General features: G+C 39.2%; 1 protein-coding gene across 6 annotated transcripts; it reads left to right on the top strand.

The window, feature by feature from the left end:
- The first annotated feature begins 8,309 nt into the window (after window positions 1–8,309).
- On the top strand, window positions 8,310–22,807 carry DAZL (deleted in azoospermia like). 6 transcript variants are annotated; one of them, XM_015620033.2, is made up of 11 exons: window positions 8,310–8,499; window positions 11,211–11,345; window positions 11,682–11,773; window positions 13,109–13,160; window positions 16,506–16,572; window positions 16,894–17,027; window positions 18,352–18,432; window positions 19,200–19,256; window positions 20,280–20,399; window positions 21,125–21,223; window positions 21,926–22,807. In XM_015620033.2, the coding sequence occupies exons 1-11, from the start codon at window positions 8,497–8,499 to the stop codon at window positions 21,977–21,979; spliced, it is 894 nt and encodes a 297-aa protein (XP_015475519.1). In that variant the 5' UTR covers window positions 8,310–8,496; the 3' UTR covers window positions 21,980–22,807. The 6 variants fall into 6 exon arrangements, with proteins under 6 accessions (XP_015475519.1, XP_015475524.1, XP_015475520.1 ...); XM_015620038.1 differs by lacking the exon at window positions 8,310–8,499 and adding an exon at window positions 9,116–9,354; XM_015620031.2 differs by lacking the exon at window positions 8,310–8,499 and adding an exon at window positions 9,252–9,354 and having other exon boundaries at window positions 20,298–20,399.
- Window positions 22,808–27,803: the final 4,996 nt, after the last annotated feature.

Genomic DNA, 27,803 nt, shown 5'->3' with positions numbered 1-27,803 from the left:
TTGCTCATATTCACATACTTCTTTCTGTCTATCAGTCCTACAGCAAAAAATGGCAAGTTAAATGCCTGTTAAAATTTAATTGCTTTTCATGATTTTTCTTCTTTCAAAGGTAAGGAAGGAATACACGACAGGTTACAATTCCACCTGTATCAAGTTCTTTAAATCTCTCTCCCACCTCCCCCCCGCTTCTTAAAACAATTTCACAGTAAGTTTGAATATACAGCATTTTCTTGAACAAATCAAAAAAGTGTCTAAGACATCTCATGTTTCATGACCTTTTGTAGCTAGCCATGATTAAAATTCTGACATTCTTACTTGATTTAATGTCAAATCCACAATTCACTGGCTTTTCACCACTTCCTGTGTTGAAGTATGTTATTTTCACCAGCCTGCACAGTTTTCATTGTATGCTTTTGCAGCTCAATCTTAATTTTATATTCAGCTCTAATGTTAACAGGAGCTACTTAAGAAAAAAAGTGTCAAGCACATTATAATCTGTTTAGTTACACTGAATGATTGGTATCACACCTAAACACTTGAGTTAGCTCAGCCTGGTACCATCCCAGTACCAAGTCCATTGTTGTTATTTCTCAGCACCTGTGGGTATGCTAACCTGCACTTACCTATATAGTTCTGTTCAGTCTACCGTGGCAGCCATGAGGGAGTCCATGCTTTGAAAAACTGTAAGCACAACAAAACTAAAAACACTCAGATTCTTACAGAAAGTTCCTAATTTCAAGCAGATTAATCACATAATTCCAATTAAGAAGTCAAGGATTGATTGTGCAGTGGAGAACACAAAAGAAATGCTGTAAACTTTAATTCAGATGATTCAAAAGTTTTAGATAAGCAAGAGTTTTCTGAGCAGGTAACTGAAGCTTCCACAAATAAGGAAATAAACAGTTAATTTTGGAGACAAGATAATTATAAGGACTTTGTTTCTTTTCTCCCCTGACAAAAAGCATTTCTTAACATTTGCTAAGTCCACTGCCACCCCAACAGGGGACACCAGTCACAAGGCATGCCATAAATATCCTTGACATCGGTCCTATTCAGAAAGGAAAGAAAATACCAAAAGCAGGCAATGAAATAGAGACGTTCTTTCTTTAGACAAACATAATTAAATTGTGGGCACTTTTTTAATACAAAGCCACACAGTATTGGAACACAAATACACAAATGCATATATACAAAGCCACACAGAAGTATTGGAAACCTGCTTTGTTCTCCGACACTCATACAACTCCAACAATGTATCCATAAACATCTATTAACATACTAATCTATAAAATTACCTCACTAAAGAAATTTCATTGTAGCAATGGAAGTTGACAGTGAGAAAATTTACTCCAGAACATTCAATATTACTGTGGCAGGTTTAGCACTGGCTAAAATTGCCAGTGCACCTACTAGAATTATTTACTCATTTCCTGCTGTGAGATATGAATTAAGAGGAAGGCAAAGCGGGCTCAAAACTTAAAATGTATAAAGAAAACTTTATTAACAGTACTAAAAGAATAATAAAAATCAGAATAAAACCTTCAGAACACTTCTCCTCCCCTCCCCACAACCACTCTTTTTTCCCCTTCTAGAGACAAAAACTGGGATTTTCAAACCACATCTACAATAGTCTTTCATCAGTTCTTGTAGGGGGAGGCATTTCTCTTGCCGTGCTATGGAGACTTCACAAGAAGCAGTTCCCTGTGGGTTTTTAATTTCCATGAATAGCAGTGCCCGGAAAATCTGCAATCGTTAAGTTCCTCACATTTTCACAGCCTCTCCACAGCTGAGTTCATTGGCCATGTCAACTTATGGGGTACTATTTTGAGGATGAGCTGTTAAAAAGCAAAGGCTCTCTTCATCTATCTCTGAGATCATCTTCATCTCTGGGAACAGAGATCATCTTTTTCTCTCCCTGGGGGCAAAGGGTCTTCATCTCTTTCATCTCTCTCTCTGTTCAAGTTTCTCATGGGACCACAGCTACTTCAGCATCTGCTTTGCTTCATTATGGATGCCTCTGCTCGTATCTACAGTTTGAGCACTCCATCTCCTCATACCTTCTCATGAATTGAAGGGGATATTCTAGTGTATCATAGCCCATCTCCATGGCCTCACCAAAAGAACTTTCAGCCCTATACTAAGGCATCTCATTCTCCTTCCATCTGGGACTTGACTCCTTCTTTACTGCCCTTGGTGTCTTCATATTGTCTTCACTCTGTACTTTCCTCTCACTTGAGAAAGGATTTAAGTCTGCAGGTCTCATCTGTGCAGTGAAAGAGTTAATATCTCTCCCAGGCCTGAGGATAGTCATGAAGGTTTCTGCTGGGCAGTGGCCGTAGCAGTCACAGTGATGGATTTCAGGCTGCGCTGGGGGCTGCGCCAAGATCTCAGAGGGCCTGGCCAGAACAGTGGCGGTCGTTCTTGCTGGTGTCTGGTCCCTGCTGCCTTCAATTTTAGCTGCAAGCCGATGGCTTCCCCTCCCCCTGCCCAGCAGCCGCAGCGGAGGGGACCTGGTCTGGCCTGGAGCAGCTCCTGGGGCCCAGCAGACACCGGCTCGGCACGGGCCGGCAGTGGGGGCAAGGCTTAGCATCAGCAGAATGTTTGCAGCCGCTGCCCGGCCCAGCCTCGGCCGGGGTCCCGCGGCCTCCCGTCCCCCGCCCTGCCACCACTTGGACCCGGCTCGGCTCCGCCAGGCCACGCAGGGCCGGTCCAACTGGTACCGGGCACCTCTTCAAAGCCGGAAACAAGAGAGAGATTTCCCAGCCCCGCCCATCTTTAAAATGTGGATCTCACATAGGCGGATCTAGATTTTTAAATGGTTTAATAGGTTGTCAATTCTCAGAGCTAGCGAGCTATTGTTTTTTGCTAGGCACAGAGAAAGCTCTTAGCAGCTTCTCCCAGAAAAATCATTTCCGTAGGTGGCTTCTTCCCTTCTCACCAAATGTCAATTAATGCAAAACCAGCACAACTACCTACAATAACTTTGTTAATTAAAGCATGTAAGAGGTTTAAGCTGCTATTTATTTTTAAAATAAAATAAAGAACCTAAACTTAGCAAGAGGAAAGGGCTACTCATGTGACAAAATCAGAAAGCACAACATACTATTTTTTTTAAAATTCTTGTTCTAATTTTGTTTTCCCACCAATATATAATAAGATTTTGTTGAAAAAAAGAAAAATTCATTCCAACTTCTGGCAAAAACTCTAAACGAAAGATGGCATGATTTACAAGTAGTTTAGTATCCTATATATACATCCAGATCCAAATATACATTCCAGCAAAGACACTGCAAATGAAACCCACTCAAAAGTTAATTAAGGCTTTTATACACATGGAACTGTTCCTGATTAATTCCATATGGGCCATTCTTAATACAGAAGTGCCTCATTCCATTTTGGTTAAAACAAACTGGTTTGTTCAGGAATGAGTCACTCATAAATGCCATAAATCAGAATCATTCCTACACTATTTTAATTACTTGTGACCAAACAGGATGAAAAACCCCTCAATCACTAGGCTTTAATTCCTAAATTTAGAGGTCTATCTGTAGGGATCTCATTTTAAGCTTATGTTAAGAAGCCAATCAAATATATTAATATTTTACTTTTTCAAATAGATACAGAAAATAAAAACGAATATACATACTTGTGCAAAGACACACAAGCCTTAAGGTTCTGAAGAATGGCTTTTAAGTTTCAGGGCTTGTAAATGTCTCCCTCCCCTCATTTCATAAACAATTTGATCCTCCTTGAGAGTCAGAACTGTTTCACAGTCCACGATAGATCAGAAGAGGAGACACAGATACATCAGAAGATAGAGGAGAACCTCCTTTGTCCGCTCTCTGATGCGGTAAAGGGACTTGATGCCTTAGCAGCAGCCCCTCATGACTTAGTCAATATATGCATATATACATACACTCACACAGCATTTGTCTTGACACAAAGGATAGAATGAAGTCTTCAGAAAGGAGAAAGCAAGAAAATGGAAGTGTTCCTGTAGAGGTTTCCCAGGAAGGTTTTCAGAGAGCTCAGGCCACAAAACTAGTATTGCAGAAAACACGCCACTTCATATTTTTGCCTAACATCTCTCTAGACTGACTATTTATTTATTTGTAAGATTTCTGCGTAGTCCATTCTCAGTGTTTACCATTCCTCCTCTTTGTTTCCTTTGATTCAAACATTTTTAAATCTTGAGAAGTTTTTTTGGCTGCCTTTTTAAATGAGCAACCACCAAATGATACTGTGATCTTGTAGAGGACAAAAAAGGAAGAAATTGCTCTTTTATTTTTATAACCTTGTACACATTAGCTTTGTGAGAAAATACCGCACAATGATAACCTTCATGGAGTCAATACCCTATGTATTTCTTACATTATTTAAATATTTTTTTTTTTCCACCTGGTAGAGAGAATATTGAGAAAGATTTGGAAAATTGCATTACTCTCAAATTACGTGCACTTAGCAGGGAGTTAATGATTTCTGGCTTAGTGAGTATGAGCAGACAAAAGGCACTATACCACCAGAACTGTAGGCTCCCTTTGTCAAAAATATGTTTAGGAAGCTATTGTCTTTCCTGTAGGATTCTAGATGTTTTAGAAAAGAGACTTAGATATGAAGTTTGTAAAGATTTTGAAGGATTTGCTTACACAGCAAGAATTTTTGGCATAATATATTTACAATACAGATTGAAGGCAATTTTTTTTCCCCCTGTATATACATCTTAGCTGGGAGTTCTATTGCAAATGCAATTGTACTAAACAAGAATTATTTCTCCTGTAGTGGAACACTGCTTATTTCACTTTCTACCATTTGTCATGTAGATATGAACTGTGTTTAAATCATAAGATTTTGTTGACAGGTCCGGTACAAGAGCAGCTTTGTCAGCGAAACTATCAAGTGTAGACAGTCATACGCAAATAATCCTCGGCCATCCAGTTACTGCTCCAGTAAAAGATCTTTAGTTACTGGTCTAATGGCTCGATTCGCGCTGTTAAGTCTCAGACAGCCAAGGACTTATCCCTGCTCTTCAGTGTTTAACCCTTTGTATAAGAAAGGAAAACACCAGCCGCATTTATTGTACATATTTCCTTCTGCTACTGATCACATCAAATGATGAATATCGTTCATTATCCTCTTCTTACCCAGTCAGAAAGTAGTGAGCCTCACGGCATCCATGAATAAACTGAAGCAGCCTCATAACCGTACTAAACATTTATGTTCAGCAACTAAGGAAAGGTTACAGGAAAATTCTTACAGGATTGGTCAGGCGCCCTGGTAAGTAGGAGATAAACTTGAATCCCTGTTCCTTTAAGAACGGGAGTGGCCTCCAGGAAGCTTTGGGGCAGCAGGAGTTTAAACTAGTACTTTAAGATCTTTAATCCTAAGTATGGATCAACTACTTTGCTTCCAAACCCCTTCTTTGTTCCCGCCAGTTGTAGTGAGATGCAAATACAGCAATTAGCACTGATGTGAGGAGTTAAGGGCTCGGTACTTGTATGGTGAGATAGCTCCCCTCAGAGGAGCAAAACCTGCTGATTTTCGCTCTTCATGGTGTCAGCACATAGGATAGATCAAGCAATGAAGACAGAGAAGAAGCCTGTGACTTTCAGCCATATATGAAAACAGTCCAAAATTGACAAAGATTTGTCCAAGGTTCAAAAAACAAGCAGGCATCTGCAGACTTCATGTTTTCATTTTAGGGTTTCCCAATTTTATACAGTAGTGTAAGGAGTCTGGATATAGGATTGCAGGTTACTATTTCAATCATGTTAAATGCCTATGTGATTTTTTTATCTGTGGTCACAAATAATCTTAAAAAGCTCAGACCATTTATAACATACTGTAAATATAATTTTGATTTAGGATTTTGTATAAGAGAACGTTTCAAAATACCTTTCTCCCTCTCTCAGTTCTATCCTCGTCAGAGAATAATTTTTATAAAAATGGAAAATTAGAAAAGAGGATCATTGGGGTTTATTTAATCAAATATAAAATGGAGATTCTGTTAAAGTTGTTGCTTGGCTGAAAATTACATAATAAAGAATGGGTCCAAGTGGTATAAGCAAAAAAAGTATCTTTGGACTCAGAGACTTAAGGGGATAAATATTTTAGTTCTCAATAGTACTGAATTGCAGGGAGATGGCTCCCTTGAAAGAGCTGTAACTAGTATACCCAAGTGAGTACATTAGGTTCAGAAGCACACTGAAGCCCTCCAGAAGGAAACAAGTGAGTGAAAGATGGGCTAAATCAGGGCCAAAGAAGAGAGCTGAGAGATTTATCCAAGCCATGTTTCTGTAAAGCCAGGCAGCCTAGAGTATATAGAAGTAGATAGAGTATATAGAAAAGCAATAAAGGGTCCTGCTTTTCATCCTTTTTCTTCTATAGCAGATAGAAGGGTGATGCTCTGCAAGGAAGTGACAAATATCAGACAGTATTAGTTCTATTTGTTCTGGCTTCTGCAGTCCGTTCTTTCAACACAAGACACTAACGTGAAACACCTCTTCTAAAGGAAGCGATGTGGCTCCTGTCATTGCAAGTAACTTGAACTTATAGTATAGTGAAGGAAGAAAAGTTTTCAGAGTTTGTAAGTTTAAAGAAAAGGTAGAAAAACCTGCTAATAAACTAATTGTAAAGCAGACCAATATTCAAACTCCCAGTGCAGTGAAAAATCTCTTTCTAGAAACCAGAGATGCATACAATTTGTTGTAAGTCAGAGCCCTGGAAGCATAAGATAGCAAGGAGAAATTGTTCATAAACATATTTTACTTTTATTCTATCTTACTTAGTGTTAAATGAATGAGATAGCTCTAATTATAAGGAGAAAAGCTTAAGCAACAAAGTACTTTTTCCATACTCTGGCCATTTGCCCTGTGGACCTCAGTGTTAAATGATCTTGTGCCTGTGTTAAGACCAAGTTCAAAAAGGGACCAGAGAACTTTACAGGAAAAATCACTGAGTATTATCAAATAGTCATAAAAAGGGCTCAGGAAATGCTTTGAAGGTTGACAAGCACAAGGAAAAAATAAAAATAAGAAAAATCACTCTACACCTGCCCCGTGTTCACATCCTCTCTCTAGGCACTCCTGGCTTCTCTGAATTAATATACTGAACTGGAGGTACTTTTGCTCTGAATGATGCACAGCTGTCTTTATATGTTCCTGTCATTGTTGAGGCTCATTTTCAAAGTCTCAGGCATAAACATACAGAAGATCTAATAAAAGTATCATAAAATATGCCTTTCATTTAAGTAAGTGGGCATTAGCTGCATGAAAGCCCAGGCATATGCTCTTACCTTTAGACAGTATTGCAACCCCGCCTGATTTAACAAAATCTCTTCTATAGGTAACATAAATACATCTATTGTGATCAGGGCTTTGTTATTGTATTACTTAATCCAGCTCTGGGTCCCATGCAAATCCAGTGCAGCAGTCTACTTTGGATTATTAATATAACATCTGGAAAAGATGAACACATGGTAAACTGATAAAAAAAAACCTAATCATTAGAAGACATAAAATTTTATAGGAAAAAGCACCTCACATGTTAAATACACTCCACTTTATCAGTTTTGCTTTCTACTTCATTTTTCATCCTTAACAAGGATCACTTGTATGTCTGTACTACTTAAAAAAACCAAAAAACCAAAAAGCAGCAAACCATAAATCAAACACTTTACTAATCTAGCCCAGACAGAGGTTGGCTTAATTGGCTTAATTTTGGTGAGATGTCTGTAAGATACCCCTCTATCTGGAACTTTCTAAAATCAGTATCTGTTCTAAACATTTTATACCAGTGGCAAACAGCTATTTAAAATTAATTTCAAAATCCCATCTTATTACTGTAGAGCCAGGAGGACTTCCAGAGAGGTTTCCTCCTAGAAAGGCCTTAGGCCATTGGTGATCAGACAGATCATCAGCTCAAGTGGTCACAGGATGGAGACAGATTACTCTAGCATAGCTATATAGCATCAGTTCGTGAGCTACAGCTTTTGCCTCAAAGTGAGTGAAAGCCTCTTCAACAACATTCTCTAAACTTTCACAAGCCAAGTGCAAGCTCTTACCAAAATGGCAGGAGCTGCTGCTACCACATGCACTCAACAGCATCCTCCAACACAAGGAACCAAATGATTAGTCGCAATCTAGTCTCTCACCCCCAAAAAGAGAAAAGCCACGGTATTCTCTATCCTTTGTCTTCTAAAACTCAGACTCCAAGGAAGAGTAGCCTTGAGGCGCGGGGGGCGGAGAGTAGGCAGTGGCGGATGACGAGTGTGAAGAGAACAAGGGAGCGGGTGTGGCTTCTTCCGTCCCATCCCCCAATGGGGCTATTTAAGGAGAACGGCGTTTCACTGCTTGGCTTCTATCGACTTCGAGAACTCCGCTTCGCGATCAAAGAAAACCAGCTGACTGCACTTAGTTTTCTTAAGAAAAGTTTATAGCGGTTTTGTTTTAAAACCCTTATTTTTTAAGTGTGTGAGCGCAGCCTCAGCTTCAGGGAGTGATGGTGAGTGAACGCGGAAGGGGAGCTATACTGGGGTGGTGGGATAATGGGGAGCGTTGGGTGGGCTTCTGCTGGGTGATGGAGTGCCTTGCTGGGACCCCCCAGCGGGCAGCGGAGCGGCGAGTGGAGTAGCAAGTTCTTTGGGTTGTTCTTGGGATGAGAAGCAGGAATGCCCTTACCGGTTACAAGTGTCCCTTGCAACGCAGTAAGGGGGCTGTACCCCTTGAGGGCTGATAGCATTTTAGCTGTCTCGAAGGTTTTAAAACCTTACGAGGCGAGCGGTTAAGGTCAAGGAGGGATACCGCAATTGAAAGGCCGGGGGCTTGTGCAAGGGAATGTATGGCTCGTAGCCCTCGGCGTTATTGCCTGGGGGAGGCTAGGCGACGGAAGACGCTTCACACCCACGAACGGCCATTTTATGACAGCATGACTAACATGGCGGTGTCCCGCACGGCCGGGCGGGGCGCCCCTCCACCTGCCCATGGCGGTGTACTCGCCGCGCGTAGGGTGCGGTAGGAGCCCTTCTCAGGGGTTTATGAGCAGCTTCCATTGTCCTGAGCGCCAAACCTTCCTACCTACGCCCCGTCGGTGCTGGGCAGCCGAGGTGTGAGGACGTAAAATGGCGGCCGTTGGAGGCGGGGCCCCGCGAGCGGCGCCTCGCTCGCCCGAGGCTCCCCGGCCCGGTGTCCCTCACCTGCAGAGCCAAGACCCGCCGTCGCCCGGAGTGCTGCGGGCGCCGTGCGGGCAGCGGCAGCTGCGGGCTCCTCGTCTCGTACTAACATGCTGCTTGCTGTTTGCTCTTTTTATTTGAGAAACGTGACTTGTGACTGTAGCGCTGACGCTTCAAACATTATACGAGTAAGGTGGAGGGTTGGCTTCTTTTCTATTTTTTTTTTTTTAATTATTATTTTTTTATGCGGGAGAAGTTGTGCCTCGTAAGTGGCTAGCGTGCAGTGCTGGGCTGAGGGCTCCACTTAGTGCCCAGCGGGAAAGGCTGCGTGTTCTTTCTTCCCTCAGGCAGCGGCGCTGTCATGGAGACTGCGCTCAGAGGCTGCGCAGCGGGACGTGGCTCACGAGGTTTAAATGTCTCAAAAAAAGACTAATGCTTACTTTAAATAAAGAACGTGCCGAGGCCAGGGAAAAGCCTGAGAAATCGCAGGCTTGTGTGGCCAGAAAAAAGGTGACGGTTTTCCTCTCCTGGATGAACATAAAACTGAGTGAGGTTTGTGACACACTTAGGTGGGCAGGTAGGTATTACCTCCACCTGGCACAACGATTGTCCTTTCCCCCCTTTTCTTTTGCCGAAAGTCTATAACTAGTCTCCTGACTACTGTAAGGAGGATCTCACACCAGTTTCCCCTTACCAATTTAAACTTCATGCTTGCAGAAACAGTGGAGAGCAAACAGATTAATTTTAACATTTGGCGAGAGAAGAAAAAAAACACCTGTTAATTCTGAATAAACCCTAATATTTTTGACATCTGGAAATTTGATTTGAAAGCTACTTAATGAGATCAGACAAATTAGACTTTTAGAGTAATTTTAAAAGGGGTGAGTCACTTCAGCTGATGCTATAATTCCAGTATAGCAAATTCATCATTGGCAGGATTTCACACTTGAAAATTTTGAGGTGGTTTAGGCTTTGGACACTGATTTAACATTTGTGAGGTCTTTGCACATAGTGTATGTAGGACAGTCATTTGTGTAGTGCTATGTTGGCAAAATACTTTGGGTTTAGATAAGAGTAATTTTTTTGAATTGGCAAAGATTTTCCATCATAGTACTGAAGACTTGAAAATTTGCTTTGGAGGGAGATTTTCTTTCTACTTACGCTACTGTGCATTTTTCATTTCTATCTCCTTTTCAGGTTCTAGAAGATACATTTATTGATAAATCTTAATTTTGATGTTTTCCCAGCTTGCCGGAATGCCTAAGTAGTCTGTTTATTCTTTCTTTCAGGTACTTAATGTGTGAGAGTGTTAAATAAGTTAATTTTCTTTGGAAATTCTGCATCATTAGTATGAGACATGAACACTGTACTTCCATGGCAGCCAAGGCCATGTGTGACAGGTGTACCAGCAGTATCTGTGGTTACCAGTTTCTTTGTGCTGGTTCTAGCACTTGCTGGGCCCCTCTGCTGAGAACTGTTTCCTGTTTTAGGCTGCTAGAGAACTTGCACAACAAAGCAAATACGACTTCTAGCTTGGTTCGCTGAAACATCCAGAAAGAAAGAAGTAGAAGCAACAGTTAGGTCAGCTTGAGGGTGCTGTGGAGTTGCCATCTCAGATTTCAGGTCAAATGCCCTTTAGCTGGGTGTGCAGCCAAACAAAAGCAGAATATCAGGTGGGTGAAGAACTGCTCACATCACGTTAATCTTCCTGCCAGATTTTGTCAAGCCAGTTTATTTGAACTGGCAAGTGTTAGGACTTCTTGTGCAAGAGGAGGTGCAGCAAAAGAGGTAAGGGCAAATCCTGGGAGTAGCAACATTGATCACAAAGCTTGATACAGTCTGGCAAGGCTATTTAAAGTAGTCTAGACTAGGTCTACATTTAAATTTCTGAAACTTTTTTGAATAATTACTTTTTTTCCTATGAATTTGTGCTATTGAAATTCCTTGTCCTGTGCTATATCTATAGGAAACTGCAGGCATTCTGTTGTCTTAAAGTGTATACTTCCAGTTGACTAAAATAAGTATTTCTGTTTAAATCTTTTAGGCAGCACGTGTGGAGACCCAGTGTTCAAACGCCACAGAGAGCAATGCCTATTCTGCACCAGTCAGTCAGGGCTATGTTTTACCAGAAGGAAAAATCATGCCAAACACAGTCTTTGTTGGTGGAATTGACTTAAGGGTACATATATATACTTGTAATTGTTTAAAATAGGTATAGGGTAAGTCGGTGGAAAGCAAATGGAAATTTTGCTCCTGTTTTGGTGTGGGGTTTTTTTGAAACTTTTTTGGGGGGGGTGGTGCTTGTGTTTGTTTTTTGGGGGGGGACTTCTGTTTGGTTTGGTTTTTTTCTTTTTTTTTGAAATGTCATGGGAGAATTCTGGAACATATCTTCCAAAACTAACCTTTAGTTCTTAGAGTAGTGGAAAATGGGTGTAAAGAATGGTACTGCCAGCTTTAAATTAGTTCTAAGCAATTGAATGCGTTTGAAGATGTTTAAGACCTTGTTTTCTTTCAGATGAATGAAGCAGAAATTCGGAGTGTCTTTGAACAATATGGTACTGTGAAGGAGGTGAAGGTCATCACTGACAGAACTGGTGTTTCGAAGGGGTAGGTACAATATGAGTGCTTGTTTTAAGTTGCTGCTTATGTGGACAGGATTCTATAGTGGGTGGTATGAACAGATACTTACCAACACACTTGACATGCTTAAGCCTTAATACTAGCTGCTGTTGACTGTTGAGGTGTTGTTGGTGTGAAACCAGTAAATCTATACTGCCCCCAACTAAATCTGTATAATCTTACCAGGAGAATAGCATGATTTTTCTGACTTCTGTGTCTCTGTTCAGGGAAATGCAGCTCCCTGTCACTTAACCATTAGAAACAAAGCTTAACTTGTGTGATGCTTACATGGCCAATTCTTTTGTAGGAGTCATCTGCTGGCTGGAGCAGTTAAAAATTTGCTGACAGTTCAGGATGATTAAGAGAATTAAGTTAGTTTATTCAGGGCAGTGGGTTTGCCCTCTCTTGATACTTGGGAATAAATTCTAGAGTAAAACAGTTTCCAAACAGTTTTAAGTATGTGAACAAAGTTGAAACAAGGTAAATTCTTTGAATATATAGAAAAGTTCTGGAGTACTGTGGTGAAACCCTTAAATAAGATGAAGGACTGTACCCTGTTGAGGTCTGGGGATGCTGTCCCTAGACTTTAGAGGTTATTCCTCCTTATGAGAAGGAAACTCTACCCACTTGAGGTTTCGTCCAGGCCAGCTTTTCTTAGATTGTATGCTTAGATCATAGAATGTCACATCTTTTTCTTCAGCATATGTAGCAATGTAAGAGCTGGAAATAAAATTCGTTTTCTCATATCCCTTGCTAGTCGTCAAAGTGAACCCTGCTGTTCAGTTAGCCAGTATATGTTATAAGTATTGATAATGACTTATTCTGTTAATGGGACATGATTATTACTGTAATGCTCTGAAATTATCTCAATTGTATTGACCGGATAAACAAGGGAGTCAGTGAAATAAATTGAAAAACCTCTTCAAGAATTGCTTCTCTCACTGGTGTTACTGTTCCTATAATGCCTGCTTTCCTGACCTTTATAGTAAATACAAAATTTAAAGATAAGTCAGATATTACTTAATTTTTTAAAACTTTGAGTTGCTAATACCAGCAGCAGTATTCATTTTGAAAAGTGAAAATGAAAAAAATTGCCCTTCTATTTCACATTCCTCTAAAATCTGGCCTTTAGTTTCTTTCACTGGCCCCATAATAGATACTGCTAGTGAGCAGTAAATAGATTTTTAGGCTGAATCATAAACTAATGTCCTAGTTGATAATTTTGAAGTGCAATATAGCGTGCCTGGCATGTTGTTAGCTGGTCTTGTTCAAAAGAATTTGTCTAACAGTCAAATGAAACTGATTACTGTTCTTCCTTTTTAGGTATGGATTTGTGTCTTTCCTGGACAATGTGGATGTTCAAAAGATAGTTGATGTAAGCTCTTTCTCCAAATTACTTAAATAAGTTGATATATGAAGGCTGCAGTCTAGCTTGCAGAAGTCAAGTTCTATACCCTGTAGAGAAATCAGGACACAGAAAGTCTAGGGCTGACCAAAAAGTAAGCTTTCCTAAAATGTGTACTGGTGGTAACATCTTTATGTATTTGCGTAAGTAAGAAGCAGAACTAGTTCTCAGCTAATTAGCATTTAGCCTGGTGTGGTTGAACATCTCATGTTATTGTGTTTCTCATTGCTCTCATTTATTTATGTGCTTGAAAGCCTTGAGTGTTTGGCTGCTTGCTTTTTGTAGTGGATGATTGTCATAGAACCCTTGTGCTTATGGCAGAAACACACACGTTTAGTTATTGGGATGTCTTGGTTTAAGATAATTCAAGTGAGACGTTCTATGTTGAGTAATCTCTCCTTGTGGTTAACCAATTCCTTTCCCACCAGTAAGGAGAAACAAATATGGATGGATATAAGTGAAAAAAAAAATAACTGTTTACTAATAAAGAAGGAAATAGGAAGAGGCAAAAAAAAATAATAGTAATAATAACTAGTTACAAAGTTGCTGAAATTGCCTGGACTCTCAGGGAACAAAGAAAAACTTAAAATGGTGGAGTGACACCTTCCCCAAAATGGTGGCCTCTGCAGCTGACCATCCTTGTGGTTCCAAAGACAAAGGGAAAATGGTGACAGCCCTCCCCCTTCTTATCTCTTCATTGATGAATGCAGCTGGCACTTTCCAGCAGCTGACACTTGGTCAAGGGCTGCAGCTCATGGAGCGGTTTTCCCTCCTCGGCAGCAGACTGCCAGGCAGCTGTGCTGGGGTGGCTCTGCTTTCACTTCTGCAGGGCTGCTCCATAGTGGCTGTAGACAGGCACAGAATTCACCTTGAGCCAGTCCAAGATGCAAGAGAGTAAGGGTGGTGGGGGGGGACCCCAGATCAGGGCCTGTGCCTTGACCAAAGACCATAAGGCAAGAGAGAGTGTTCTGTTTGCTTCAACTTTTTACAAGTTAGGGCACTTGCCTCACTCAGTCCTATGGTTCTGTTTTCTGGCTCTAGGGTCTTAGGAGACAGTAACAATTTCAGACACAGATGAAATACAATAACATTTTGGGTTGCCTAGGGCATTGGAGTAACAGTATCATGGAAGACAGTTTTTTACTTATGTCTCAGTAGTTGAAATACGCTTCTCAAGTGGTATTTGTGCATTTGGATGCTACCTGGACCGCAAGTATTTTTTAAGCTTCCTAGATAGTGCTGCAGCTATCTGATGTCATCATGAAGCTTTCCTGTAGCTAACACAAGAGATGAAGAGGTGCAACTGTAACAGTCCTTCTGATCTTAGGAGTTTGGTATCAGAGAAGTTTTAAATCTCAGTGCTTAAAACCAAATCAGTTACTTGGTTCCGATAGACCTGACCACTCCCCAGACTGAATACAGTAACTGTAAAAGTAACATGTATTGAAATACTTGCTCTTTGAAGTCTTTGGCTTAGAAAACTCCTGTGTCTCTGAAGGATGGACAGTCTCTCGTTTGCTTCTGAAGCTCTTAGATAGGGAAGTAGATCAGAAAGACAAAACCAGATGGGTGTGCAAGGCACAAATGTAGTGTTCTTTGATGTGTAGATGTATTTACTGGGCATCCAGCTCCGTAAGTGGGAAGAGAACATATTTGAATAAAGCGGAGAGTAGTGAAACCCCTGCAAGAGAGCCTTGATTCTCACCAAAAGATTTTAAAGGCTTGCTGTTATTTGATGGTATGATGACAAAAATATACAGCAACTTCTGTACTCAGCAACAGACTTCATCTGAGAACATACTTACCTTTTTACTGTGGATTACATCTTTTATGCTATATCAGTGTGGAGTGCTTGCACTGAGACAACAATTTCTGTGGAGACCTCTTCAATAGCATTGACATTTGAGCCATGTACACTGCTGATTTTTTGTGTGCTTCTTCAAAACTGGAGCCTCCAGTGTTATAATAATAATATAGTACTCACTGATGTGAGTTTGTATACCAGAGGTATTGGAAGACCCAGTGGCAAGTGGTGGATTTTCTTTCCAGCGCATGTTTCAGGTCTGCAGGCAGTACAAATTCTTGCCATATCAGGAAGAAGCATGTTCATATAGAAGTACTGTTAGAAAATCTGTTGGGTTTTAGAGGGGATGGAAGAAAGGAAAAAATTAACATGGGTGTTGTAGAGCTCAAATTATTTTAAGCAAAGGCTATTGCTCTAAATCACTTCAGGCCTTACCTTCACTGAATGGTCACAGTGTTTTCTGTAAATGAACATGATAGAGCCTCTCTTTAGCTATACCTATTATTGGTGCCTATGTTAATGTGCCTGTTCAACAAGGCTTTGTTGCCTTGCTCAGTCTTGACAGTGTTTTTCTCCTGCTTTAGGTCTGCACTCTGGTCCAGCATGAATCAGTTTGCAGTTCAGAATGGAAAGTTGTCCTCTGTTTAGAGGGGAGGCCTGTCTCCCAGTTCTTCTCATTGTTGAGGTGGAAAACATGAGGTGCATGGTTTTGGGCACAACAAGATTCCAGAATTAATTTAAAAATACCCTAAATTAACCAAGACACCTTCCTCTGGAAAAAAAAAAAAAATCAAAAAACATCCACCTGTTAAACTAGTCAGGTTATTGCACCTTTTTTCATCTCCATATATTTCTTGAATCGTCTTCTCATACTGATAGAAATTAGAATGAACAGGATTTCTTTATCATTATACTTCTGCTTATTTTTACCAGCCAACAGTAAAGTTTTCTGTTGTCAGTTCAAAGCACTTTCTTTAGCAGAAATGGGAGAAAATTGCAAAAACATGTATTTTCTCCTGAAGCAGGCACCTCTATAGGATTGTGTGTGATAGAGAATCTAGACAGACTGTCTGCATCCAATACTGAATTGTAATGCTTGGTACTAAAATTGTGCTAATAGGGCTAAACCAAAAATTGTTGACCAGAAATGTAAGACTTTAGTCACTGTCCATTAATAGCCTCACTCAGACAAGAATAGTTAAAACCGGTGTGCATAAAAACACAGGGCTGACAGTCGCCGATACATAGTTGCAAATGAGTAGTGCGTGTTGCTATTAGGCCGAGTGATACATAATTTTGGAGGGTCAGTGAGCAGGCAGATAGCTGAGCTGAGGGTGCTCTAGGAAATGCAAGATAAAAGGTATATGATACTCAGAGAGGAGACTGGAGGCTGTTGAGCCTTTATGACAGTTGATGTACTGTGGTGTAGAAGCAGAGTCCAGTCTCTTTAAAACTGCACAAACCTCTTGCCTTGCTGATTCCCAGCTTACAGAGAATAACCTGTCTTTCAGTCACAAATCAACTTCCATGGTAAAAAGCTGAAACTGGGGCCAGCAATCAGAAAACAACAGAACTTCAGTAAGTACATCTAAATAAGTGTTAATATTGCGGATGTTATACTATAACAAGTTTTTTTTCTTAATTATACATCATTATCTTTGTAAATACTTAATAGCTGATGCAATATGTATATTTCAGTTAAACTTTGGTTCTGACTTCTGTGAGCTCACTTGTATGATGTTTTCGTAAGAGTGAAGTTGGTAGCACAATACAATATAGTTAATATTGGGTTAATTTTAAGAGTCAAAACCCTTAAGTTTTTTTCAACTTGAATTCTTATTCCTAATGAAATACATGTAGTAATGTCTTAATACTATTTTTTATCTCTTTCAAAATAAGATTCCTGTGTGTATCCCAGACAATTAGTTCTTGGTCCTCCTCCACCACAGTTCCAGAGTGTATGGGGTAATCAGGGTATGGAGACGTACATGCAGCCTCCAGCTGTCATGAACCCAGTAACACCCTATGTTCAGGTAAGACTGCTCCTGACACTGATTATGAATCACTGTTAAGTATTTTTTGAAGGTTCAGGCATGTACAGCTTTTGGAGTATGTATTGAGATTTCAATCTGACCTTACCTGCCTGTTTTCATATTGCCTTCCCCAGTAAGAAGCACCCACTTCAAACCACTTCAAAGGAATGGCAACCACCTTAAAAAACTGATTCATTGATGTTAAACAAGAGGGGAGATACCCTCTTAAGAATGAGAACTGTTGATAGTGGAGGGAAGATTGAGTGAGTTACTATTGCCTGTCACAGGTGCAGTCCACGAATGAAATGTATCCAGATATTTAATGTGTTGCTGTCCTGCTTCAGAATCAACTACAAAATTTAAAATGTATTTTTATAAAGTAAGAGTGGGATCAGAAGTTATCTCAGGTAGTTTTCTCTCCTCCTAGCCAAACATACCCTTGATTTTAAGCTGCCGTTGTGTTAGAAGAACGCTGTGTTACAGCATCTGCTGTTAATAGCTGTGCCCAGCACAGTATTGCCTGCAGGACATCACTGTACTGGTAATTCAGGTAGGCATTCATACTGAGGTATGGGTACTGTGCTTCTGGCCTGGATATGAGTCCTGTGCTGTGAGTGAACCAGATCAGGCTCTCTTGCTGCATTTGCCTGTATGATGGAGCAGTACTGAGTACAAACTGATGCTGTTTTGTGCATCTTAAGCAAAGAGGGGAGCGTAAACTTGCAGAAATACTTCCTTGCAAGACAGAGAGCTTGATAATGGTATTCTTGATGATTCTTTTAAGTTTGTTAATTTAAGAGAATTATTTTTCTTAAATATTGAAATGTGCATTTAACTATTTTCTGTAGAATCTGGAAAGATTCCAGGTTAACACTGTCAGAGTACTTACAGGAAAGAAATACTAGGAAATTGGAATACTTAGCTTTCTTTGCTTCATAGAAACTGATCCTTCAGACTGTACTCCATTATTTTATAGTAGTCAGTCTGCTTCAGGTCTACTTCTTAAAGTTTATGGTATGACTTGCACTTCTGAAATTACTTAAAAGTTCAGTTACAAGCAGACATGGGATTTTTAGATATATAAGACACTTGTAATCTCACTTTGTAGATGTTATTAGTGCCTGAAGTACTGAAGCAAGCCCTGTGGGAAATCTAAGGGTTGCTTCTAAAAAGTGAGTCTATTCTAGTCTGCACAGGAATTGAAATAAGTGTAACTTTTGAAAATGTGCTCATGGCTAATATCTATACAAATATCATACTTGTATCTTGCTTCAAAGTTGTGTTTTTGTTTTTTTTTTTTTAAAAAACCCCACTTTATTTGCAGCCCTATCCATACAGTTCATCACCAGCTGTACTGCTAAAGCAGCAAGTTCCCATTGGGTATCAACCAGCTTACAACTATCAGGTATGTAAAATTTTAATAGAAGCAGAAAGGCTGTTGGATACCTGACAAAACTGGAATGAAGTGTTAACTGGAGTCTGATCTTGATATGCTTTTCATTCTTTGAAATCTGTTTTCCTTCACTTCTTCACAGCTGCCAAAGCAAAAACAGAATAGTGATGAAAACTGTCGAGTAACTTAGTGTATACTTTTCTTTTGATTGTTTCAGTATTTTTTTTCTTAAATATATAGTGATAAAACAACTTTCAAATTAGAAAAGTGCATGAATAGTACAAGTAGTACTTGTGGGAGGGAACTTTGCATTTGTACATGCTTTAGTGTGGGGTGCTATGTAATTGGAATCAGGATCTTATCAGATGATAGAATGATTGATATGTATGGGGGGGAACGTGCTCTTGCTAAAATTGTCAAGAGAAGGCATTTAACTGATAGTGGGGTTTGAACTCACAAGTGTGTGGCCAAGTCCTGTTACTGATGCTAAACTAGGAGTAACTGGAAGCAGCTAGAGGCTTGAGATTTATTTTCAATGTAAGTACTTTGGTTTCCCTTATTTTACTAATATTTAAAAATATTTTAATTTTTTTAACTTGGAGCGAGAAGGAGATCATTAATGCATAACATAGCTTATTTCATTCAACTAATTGTTTTGTGAAATGAAATGTACATTTCATGTACAGACATGAAATGCTATCAACAGTAGTTCCTACTTGTCTGTGTTGGAAATGAATGAATGAAAGGTGGTTCTTGTTCTTGTCCAATTTCTGTTTAAGGCTCAACCACAGTGGCTTCCTGGAGAGCAAAGAAATTATGTAATACCTCCAACTCCGGTAAGCCTAGACTTCTGAAACTGTCTTATTAATTAGCACATAGTTTTTACAGCTTGATACTTAAAAAAAAAGTCTGATTGTTGTCTGGAACAAGGTCATCTGGTCTACAAAATCTTTAATTGTTAATGAGAGTTGTAGTTCAGGATTTCTACTGATATGGTGCTTTTTTGAGTTACCTGGCAGTTAATGCCTGTTTTATGGCATTATCCTACATGTTCTAGTCACAGAACTCTGGAATTTTAACCAATTTGGAGTTGGTTTTTCAGGAAAAGTTGGAGGAAAAATAAGGTTGACCCAATGTATCATCTTTTTTTAAATTTAAAAAGTCTCCATATTCTTTGCAAATACTGATGAATTTTTTGCCTCCTTTCAACAGGTTTTAAAAATTTTTCCAGGCTGCTACAGACTGTAGGTGGTGCTGCTGTCAGCCATCTAAAAAAATTCTTTGCTCTCTGTGACTCAATGCGAGTAACATAAATGAGAAAGGGGGAGAAAATACTCTGTATTTGTTTAGCAATGTTGGAGTTTAAACTTGCCCCATGGGCATTTTTGTGTTCTTTAGGTATATTTATTGGCTTCAGTTTTGATTAAGTGTTTAAAAGCTGTAATATATAATTTTATTCTGAATGGTATTCTTTTTCTGAAAGCTATCAGAAGTCATTGAAATACTGATGACACTGTTGACTTGAAATAGTTTCTTTTAGTAGCATCTATGAATGTGATACAGCCATAGTGTATCACTTTATAATTCAATCCAATATGTTTTTAGAGTAGGTGTGTATGGGGGTTTCACTGTTAAATGCCACAGGCTTGATTATAGGGGTGAACAACTATTCTAGAACTATCTCAGTTAAGCAACTCTAAGTATCATTCTTAACTGTCCTAGTAAAACAGGTTATGACACACTTCACCTACCCATGAAATTTATTAAAACTGAGATAAAACTGGTGAAGTTCATGGATAGATGAGTATCAATGACACCGTAACTGTGCATGTTTTCCCAGTGTTACTGAAACATTGTAGTACTTAAAAACTCCACAGGTGTATGCTCCAGTAAACTATCATGCCACTGAGGATGCAGGATTTGTACAGATGGAATGTGCTGTTCCAGAGCCCACACAGTTGCCTAACAGCCCACAAAAGGTAAGTGCTTTCTCAAAACTTAAATGTTCTTTATCATAAATGCTATTCCCAGAAATTTGCATGAGGATTATGTAGCTTTGTCAAGGACCCTGGACAAGGTTGTAGTTGCTGCTTTCAGCCAGTTGTTAAGTTCCGTATATCTGATTTCTGTGTGTAACTTCAGAAGTCTCACATTTCCTTGAAACTGTTAGTGCTTGTTTGCAGTGCTGAGGGCTGCATAAAGTGTGTGTTCCTCTTGATTAAGACTTTTTTCCACAAGACTTGGTTTAATCTGTGGAAATTCTAGGGGGGAACTACAGGTACTAAAAAAACCAGATTCAATAGCACTGCCTACTGTCTTAGGTAGATTTATTTTAAGCTTCAAATGTCTGAGTTGGTAACTTTCTCCTTTTCTCACTGTTTTGTGGAAAATGGCCCCAGTGTAGGTAATAGTTGGCTCTGAATTCAGTTTCCTAAAGGAGAACTTTCATTTCTCAGCTGTTAGCCTAATCCACAAGAGAATTGGCATGTCACTGATTAGAATTGTTACACTATAACACTGAAGTGGGCTAGTGAGTTATTAATACTAAAAGATAAAAGGGGAGAAAATTTACAGATACCTCAGGAAACACAAGGCAGTTGAGGAATCCTGATTGCAGAGTAAACCCTGTGACACACTGGCATTGCTAGCTAGTAATGCCCTAACTAAGAAAATGAGTATTGATGCACCTGTAACTGTATTTCAGAAGTCTGTGGACAGGGGCATGCAAACAGTATTATCCTGTCTGTCTAATCCTGAGAACCAGCTGACAAATGACTTTGTATCACAAGACAACAATGTAAAGGTATGTAGTAAAAGCAAAAATACATCCCTGAAACATAGCTGACCTTCAATGTGTTCACATACAGGGATACCATCAAGATGAAGGGATTCGTATCTGTGAATGCCACTTCCTTGTACATGCTCTGAGATGTGTGGGTTTGGCTCTCAGTTGCTTAATGGTGGAAAGAAGTGCTGAAATTGGATTCAGTGGGTTTAATCAGACAGCATAAAAAATTGCTGAACAGTCAACTAATGAACAGTTAAAGCATAAGTCTCTCTGGCTAGTCATTTCTCAGTGACATGGCTGAAAGCAGTAGATTGCTCCCTAGTTTGGACAGATAGTCTGTACAGTGAAGTAGCCACTGTGGATGGTGGCTAGTTATGCTTAGTCTCTGCTTTAACCAATAAATATGTCCAAGTTGGTAGCTGGTTGTCATTTTTTTTGGTGTGTGTTCAGTCTTTGTTGATTTGCAATTTCTGATTACTATCCAAGTCATGTGTAATTTAAGGTTATTAATTTCTAAGACCTTGCTTCCTTTTTGTGAAAGGATAGATAGGTGAACTTGACAGTTGTACTCTGAAATAGGAATGCAAAAGCTGTGTTTTGTCAGTTTTGGAGAGGGGTGAATAGAGTACAGGGTGTCTGGAAATAGTTTTCATGAAACTTTGGTTGCTTTATTCTGATTAATTTTTTTTTCTTGTCCTCTCTTCTATCCCATCCTAGGAGAATAAGACATTTCACTTGAGAAAAGGAAGGACAGTACACAAAAACATTTGATCAACAAAGACTTCAAAGTACCTAAATTAATGACCTAGATGGTACTTCAGTTCAGTTAGCATTACAGAGTGTAACAATTTCTCCAAGATACTTCAAGTAATGCTTGTGGTCATGTTCTACCTGTTTTGATACTGTTGTTGTTGCTTGAATAGTTTGAAGTTGTAAGAGTTGACAAACTTCAGTGTTACTGTTTGTGTGCTTCCCCTGATAAGAGACTGGAATGTTGGAGAGTTTTGTGTTTGCTGTATGTGGATTTTTCTCTGAGCTTTAAGGTACAGTTTGCATATTACACATGTTTTTTTGTTAACTACAATTTGACTCATACTGACCACTTAACTCCTGCCGTTTAGAAATGGAAGTAGTTATTTGCCCAAGAGAATGTATTTTAAGACTGAACTCTTAAATCAGTGCAAAAGAAGATGAGAAGTTGTAACTGAGCTGAAGCCCTGTAAGTCCTGGTTGCCTTTAGACGACATAATCAATGTGATTATGTTCATTGATGACAGTCTATGTACCTGCAGTCTTGAAAATCAGTATTATTTTTGGGTAAATAATGAAGGGAATCCTGAAATTTCATGTATGTAACTCAAAATGCAAGGATGTTATCTGTATTGGACACTCAGCCAATACAAGTTTTTTTTACTTGAAAAGTCTTAGCAATACCTGTATTTTAAACTTCTGAGAAAACACTGCACTTAAATAAGCCTTTGTTATGTGATGCAAACTGTTAATCAAAGAATGTGTATGACTGTTTTAATAATCATGTAGATTTTAGGTGTGTATTGTGAAACAGTGAAATAAATTTTTACTTTTCTTTGGTTTCCTAGATTTCTGGTGTGCCAAATCTAAATAACTTGTTAAAGCTGTTGAAAAAAGCTGTTAAAAACTTACTATTCCGTGTGAGATTTCCAGTTGCTATAAATCTACAGCAAACTTTCATTTTGTGTAGATACTAGCTGAAGTTAAAACGGAGTAGAATTGAGAACACAGTCTGGTATGTTGGGTCCTAGATTGAGGTGTTTGAGTAGGAGGAAAAAAAAGCAATCTCTCCAGACAATTAAAGAAAACTATTCCTGTCTTGTTAAGAATGCATATATGAGTCTGTTTAAGACTGTGTGTTCAGCTTGAAATTTCCAGAAGGTTTAGAGATAGTAATGGCTAAACAAAGACTTAGCTAGAAATACATGTTAGTCAAATATCTGGAAGGGAACTGGATATGTGAGAGAATATGGCTAGAGCAAATGTCCACAGACTGCTTTTCAGGAGTGTTCTGGATAAAATTTTATTAAAGGAGGGTGGGGGGAAGAATGTTACAAAGCTGAAAAAAGGGTGAAAAAACGATCAATGTTCAATAAATTAACCTGGAAAAAGTAAAGCCCATACTAATTTCTGTACTCACTGTTTCATGTTACTGAAGATAGTATTAAGTGTTCCCATGATACTGATTTGTCATGTTTTTCTCAGACTACTCTTTTTAAGATAGTGGTTTGATTGTGCTTAACTTCTGTGTTAGCAGTTTTTTTGCAAGGGCTTTTCTAGTATTGAATTGGGACCCTGTCATTTCCAACTTTCAGTATCTAAACAAGCCTGCATGTGCTTTCAAAGCTGTGATGTCAGTTTATTGATAAAAGGTAGCTGTTTCTTTGCAAATGCAGGTTTCTTTTTGGCTTGATGTTTTAGGTTGGCTTGGTTGCCCCAGGCCTTACTGAGGCTTTCTGCTGTAGCTCTAAGAAAATACAAAGGGCCCTGTGCATAACTGTCTCATTGAAGATGTCCCACCACCAAAAGAAAAGCTTAAACCTGAACATGTCTACACAGAGTGCATGATTTCTGTTTATTTGACTGAGTGTTATATGGACAGGACCATCTTTCATTGAAATGGTCATACTAGATTCTTACAGACATGCTGAGAGGTTTTATTACAGGGGAATAGCCAAGGCCTTCTAAGTACCAATTATTTTTTCTTCCATTAGATCATGTTCATCTTAGATAGCTGGTTCTGCTAGCTGCTTACCTGTAGAGAATTGATTTTTTTTTCTTTAGTTATAACTAAACCCATGCCTTTTTAATGTTCTTTTGAAGTACCATATAACACGTAACATAAAGCATAACAAAACTAATAGGTAAGTCTCTTTACCGTTGCGTTCAGAAAGCTGAAACATCTGTTTAATATTACTGTGACTGAAGGCATTTCCAAAATTAGTGCATGGTTGGATTATTTTGCAAATTTGTACCCCTTGTATTCTTAAATCAAGTGGACCATGTTAACTGAACTAGCAGTAGGAGTAGTGAGTCCTTGTGCATCTGCATTTGCTTGCACACAGTATCTACATTCTGTGAGAGACTCAAAAGCTTTGGGTGTACTTTAAATATTAAAACAGCTCTTTGCCAAAAGAAACAATTGCTTAGACAAGATAGAAAAATACAGTGCTTGCATTTAATTGGTATTCTAGAGCTATGGCATTTGGTTTGTTTTATGGTTCTTGCCTGAAATATCCCAGTTTGCTGTTTGATAGCCTTTTCATATCTTTTTACACATTTTGCCACCTGACAGAATTATTCTTGGAATGAGACAGCCAGACAGATGGTATTCTTGGATCTCCATTAGAATGATTGTCTGGCACAGACACTAATTCCCTGTCAAAATGGAAATATTTTTTTTCCTTCTAGGTATTTGTGTGCTAAACGAAGTTGCTAAACTATCTTAATCTGAAGGTGATGTGGTCCTTTATTGCTACAAAGAAACAAAAGGGTTTTCCCTTATTTCACTGGTGGTTTTTTTTGGTTTACTTTACTGAAAGAGATTTTTCAAGTCCTGTATCGGTTCTACATTCTGTATTCCTTGCAGGAATGACTTTCTAGACCAATATTTTAGAAGAGATATATAATTTAAGAGCTTTAATGTCTGCCACTTTCAGTGTTGCTAAGAAAGTTTAAAAAAATGATCCCAAGCTATTAGGAAAATTGAGATTTCTTCAGATAGAATATGCATGTCAAAAAACCTTAAGGTAGCTTTACAACCCAGATGGATTCTTACTTCCAACTTTATTGTTTCTGCTGTAAAATTTGGGCTGAACCTTGGGAGACAAGCTCATACTTTTAAAGGAAAAGGCCCCAGATGAGTTCAAAAAGGCCTTTGTATTGTCCCAGGGACTATTCAAGCTTTAACTTTGGTGAATAACTGTAAAGGGTTGATCTGTTTGTTTTTTTGTTTCCAAAAAAACGTGGATTTTGTTTGGTGGGGATTTTTTGTTTTGGGTATTTGGACTTCTTTTTCCTGAGTAGTGTGAACTTGTGTGTAGTGGGTGCTCAAGACAAATATGAAAAAGGGTTTGCTGTTCCTTCACTTCAAGGTTATGAGACTGTAGGAAGTACAGAAATGAAGGCAGGATTTATATTTATAAACATGTTGCTGTAGAATATTTATGCTGGTAGTCCAAAAGCAATTATTGTATAGTTATTCTGATTTTAATTGTCTCAAAATTTCTAAATATGTACTTAAATAAAGATGTATGCTGTAGCTAATATATTGCTGATGTAGTGGGATATTAGTAGTACTACTTAAAAAGACAGTACTGGTGTGTCAGCAGTACCTCTTCTCAGGGTGTGTGTATCATGCCCTTTAAGCTTATGTTCACCTTTCCCTGTAAGTAGGTGTTCAGATTTCTGGGTATTGTTTGAACTGCTTGGTGTTTATACTAGATACCTTAAAAGATCCTTTCCAACCCAAACTGTTCTATGATTCTGTCAAGGAGTCTGATTTCCCCATCCCCGTTCAGGATCACACTGGATTTAACCTCTTTAGGCTGTCTTAAATTTAGAATAATAATGTTTTGCTGTGTGGTACATTTTTTGTCTAGAACAAACTTAACCAAATCTTTTCCCCCATTATTTGGTTTGTTCCTTTATGAATGAATGTACAAGGAACTTCTAAACTTCTTCTAAAGTCTTCCTAGAACAATTTAGGAGGTTGTTGTCTTTTCCTAGGAAAGAATTTGTGCTAACAGCTGTAATTAATTTGTGGCTTATTTCATAGGATGGCTTGGGTTGGAAGGGACCTGGAAAGTGCATCTAGTGAACCCCCTTGCAATGACCAGGGATATATTCAACTAGATCAAGTAATTTGAAGCTCTTTCCACTCTGACCATAAATGTTCCAAAGGGTGGGACATCGCCACTCCTGTTCTTGTCTCACAGGCTTATAGAAGAAAATGTCTTCTTTCTGTCCAGTATAAATCTGCTGTCTTAGTTTAAAACCATTACTCCTCCTATTACATCTTGCCCCTACTAAAATGTTTCTGGTTTTATTCCATGTTCCCTTTAGTATTGGAAGGCCCCAGTAATGTCTCCCTGGAGCATTCTTTCTGGGGTGAGCAATCCTAGCATGTTCTGCCTGCTAGGAGAGGTTCTCCAGCCCTTTGATCATCATTATGGCCCTTTCTCTGGACTTGCTCCAACAGGTCCTTGTCTTTCCTATGCTCAGTACTCCAGGTGGCTCCAGTACTCCCGGCAGGGTTTCACCAGAGTGGCAGAATTGCCTCCTGTGGGGGGAAAGGGGAAAAACAACCCAGTGTTTTGGCCTGTGTCAGTTGATAGGGTCATGTACTGCTGAGTTGTGTGGCCATCCAGTTCTTAGCATAAGCTGACTTTATTATCCCTGAGTGCAAGGAAGCAGTTAAATTATTAAAATGGGATTAGTGGCTCCTATATCACAAAAAGATAAACGATGTCTTTTGTAAGACACGTAAAGGGGATCGTACGTACATATGGTGGAGTAATCATAGAGAAATGTGTTCTGGGCACATGCATTTCAATTTCTAGCTTTTAGGAGGACAGTGAGGCAGAGAATAGGATATGAATTGATCAGAGGCCGTACACTAAATCTGAATCATCCAGGTTGGAAAGGATCTTTGAGATTGAGTTAATTCTGTTTAGCTAACACTGCTGAGTCCAACAACAGTCTCCCCCAGTGCCACATTTTCTTAATACCTCTAGGAATAGTGACTACCACTTTTTTTGGCGGCCTGCTCCAACACTTGACAGCTGTTTCTTTTGAAGAACCCCTGGCAAAATCTGAGGCCCATTTCTTCTTGTCCTCTAATTTCTTACTTGAGAGGTGAACCTCCAGCCTCCTGTGTTGAGTGACAAGGTCTTCTCGGAGCCTCTTTTTAGCAAGGCTGAACAACCCCGGCTCCCTCAGCTGTTTTTCATCAGAATTATGCTTCAGACTCCTCCCCAGCTTAATTGCTCTGCTCTGGACATGCTGTGGTGCTTCATTTTTCCTCCAGTGAGGGGACCAAAAGAATACAGTATTCAAGTGTGGTCATACCACAGTGCAGTACAGGGAGACAGTTGCTTCCTGGATCTGGCTGTCCATATTTTATGATACAAGCCAGGATGCAGTTGGCCACCTGGGGACACTGCAGGCTCATGTTTAGGCAGCCCTGTTTTGCCCAGGGTCTAGCAGCTGTTTTGGAACTGCTGTGGACCAGGGGAATTGGACTGTTTAATTAGAACAAAGCAATATGAAGGCCTGTGGTGAGTGTGTTGAGATGAAAAACAAAGGATGGGACTACCATGCTATTTATGATTTATTGCTCAAATAAGCCAGATAAGGTATCAGCAGTGAAGGTGTGAGATTTGGAGAGAAGCAACTAGTCAGCTGTAGCTCAAGGTAAGTTACGTGTTTCTTTTTCACACAGCAATATATACATTTTGGTCCAATAGACAGTTAACATGAAAGTTAACATTTAACTTGTTAAATGACAATTAACATTGTTTCTACTTAATAAGCTATCACCATAACCTAATCATCATAACCTTTG

The sequence above is a fragment of the Parus major genome, chromosome 2 (assembly GCF_001522545.3).
Source record: "Parus major isolate Abel chromosome 2, Parus_major1.1, whole genome shotgun sequence".
Classification (NCBI taxonomy): Eukaryota; Metazoa; Chordata; class Aves; order Passeriformes; family Paridae; genus Parus; species Parus major.
This window is presented reverse-complemented; position numbering and strand designations above follow the sequence as displayed.

What these genes read in the sequence shown, in the direction of transcription:
- DAZL (XM_015620038.1), top strand. Translation starts at nt 9,277, where the DNA reads ATGCTGCTTGCTGTTTGCTCTTTTTATTTGAGAAACGTGACTTGTGAC. An exon ending in TTGGTGGAATTGACTTAAGG is followed by an intron (nt 11,346 to 11,681) that starts GTACATATATAT and finishes GTTTTCTTTCAG; the next exon opens with ATGAATGAAGCAGAAATTCG. An exon ending in AACCAGCTTACAACTATCAG is followed by an intron (nt 18,433 to 19,199) that starts GTATGTAAAATT and finishes TTTCTGTTTAAG; the next exon opens with GCTCAACCACAGTGGCTTCC.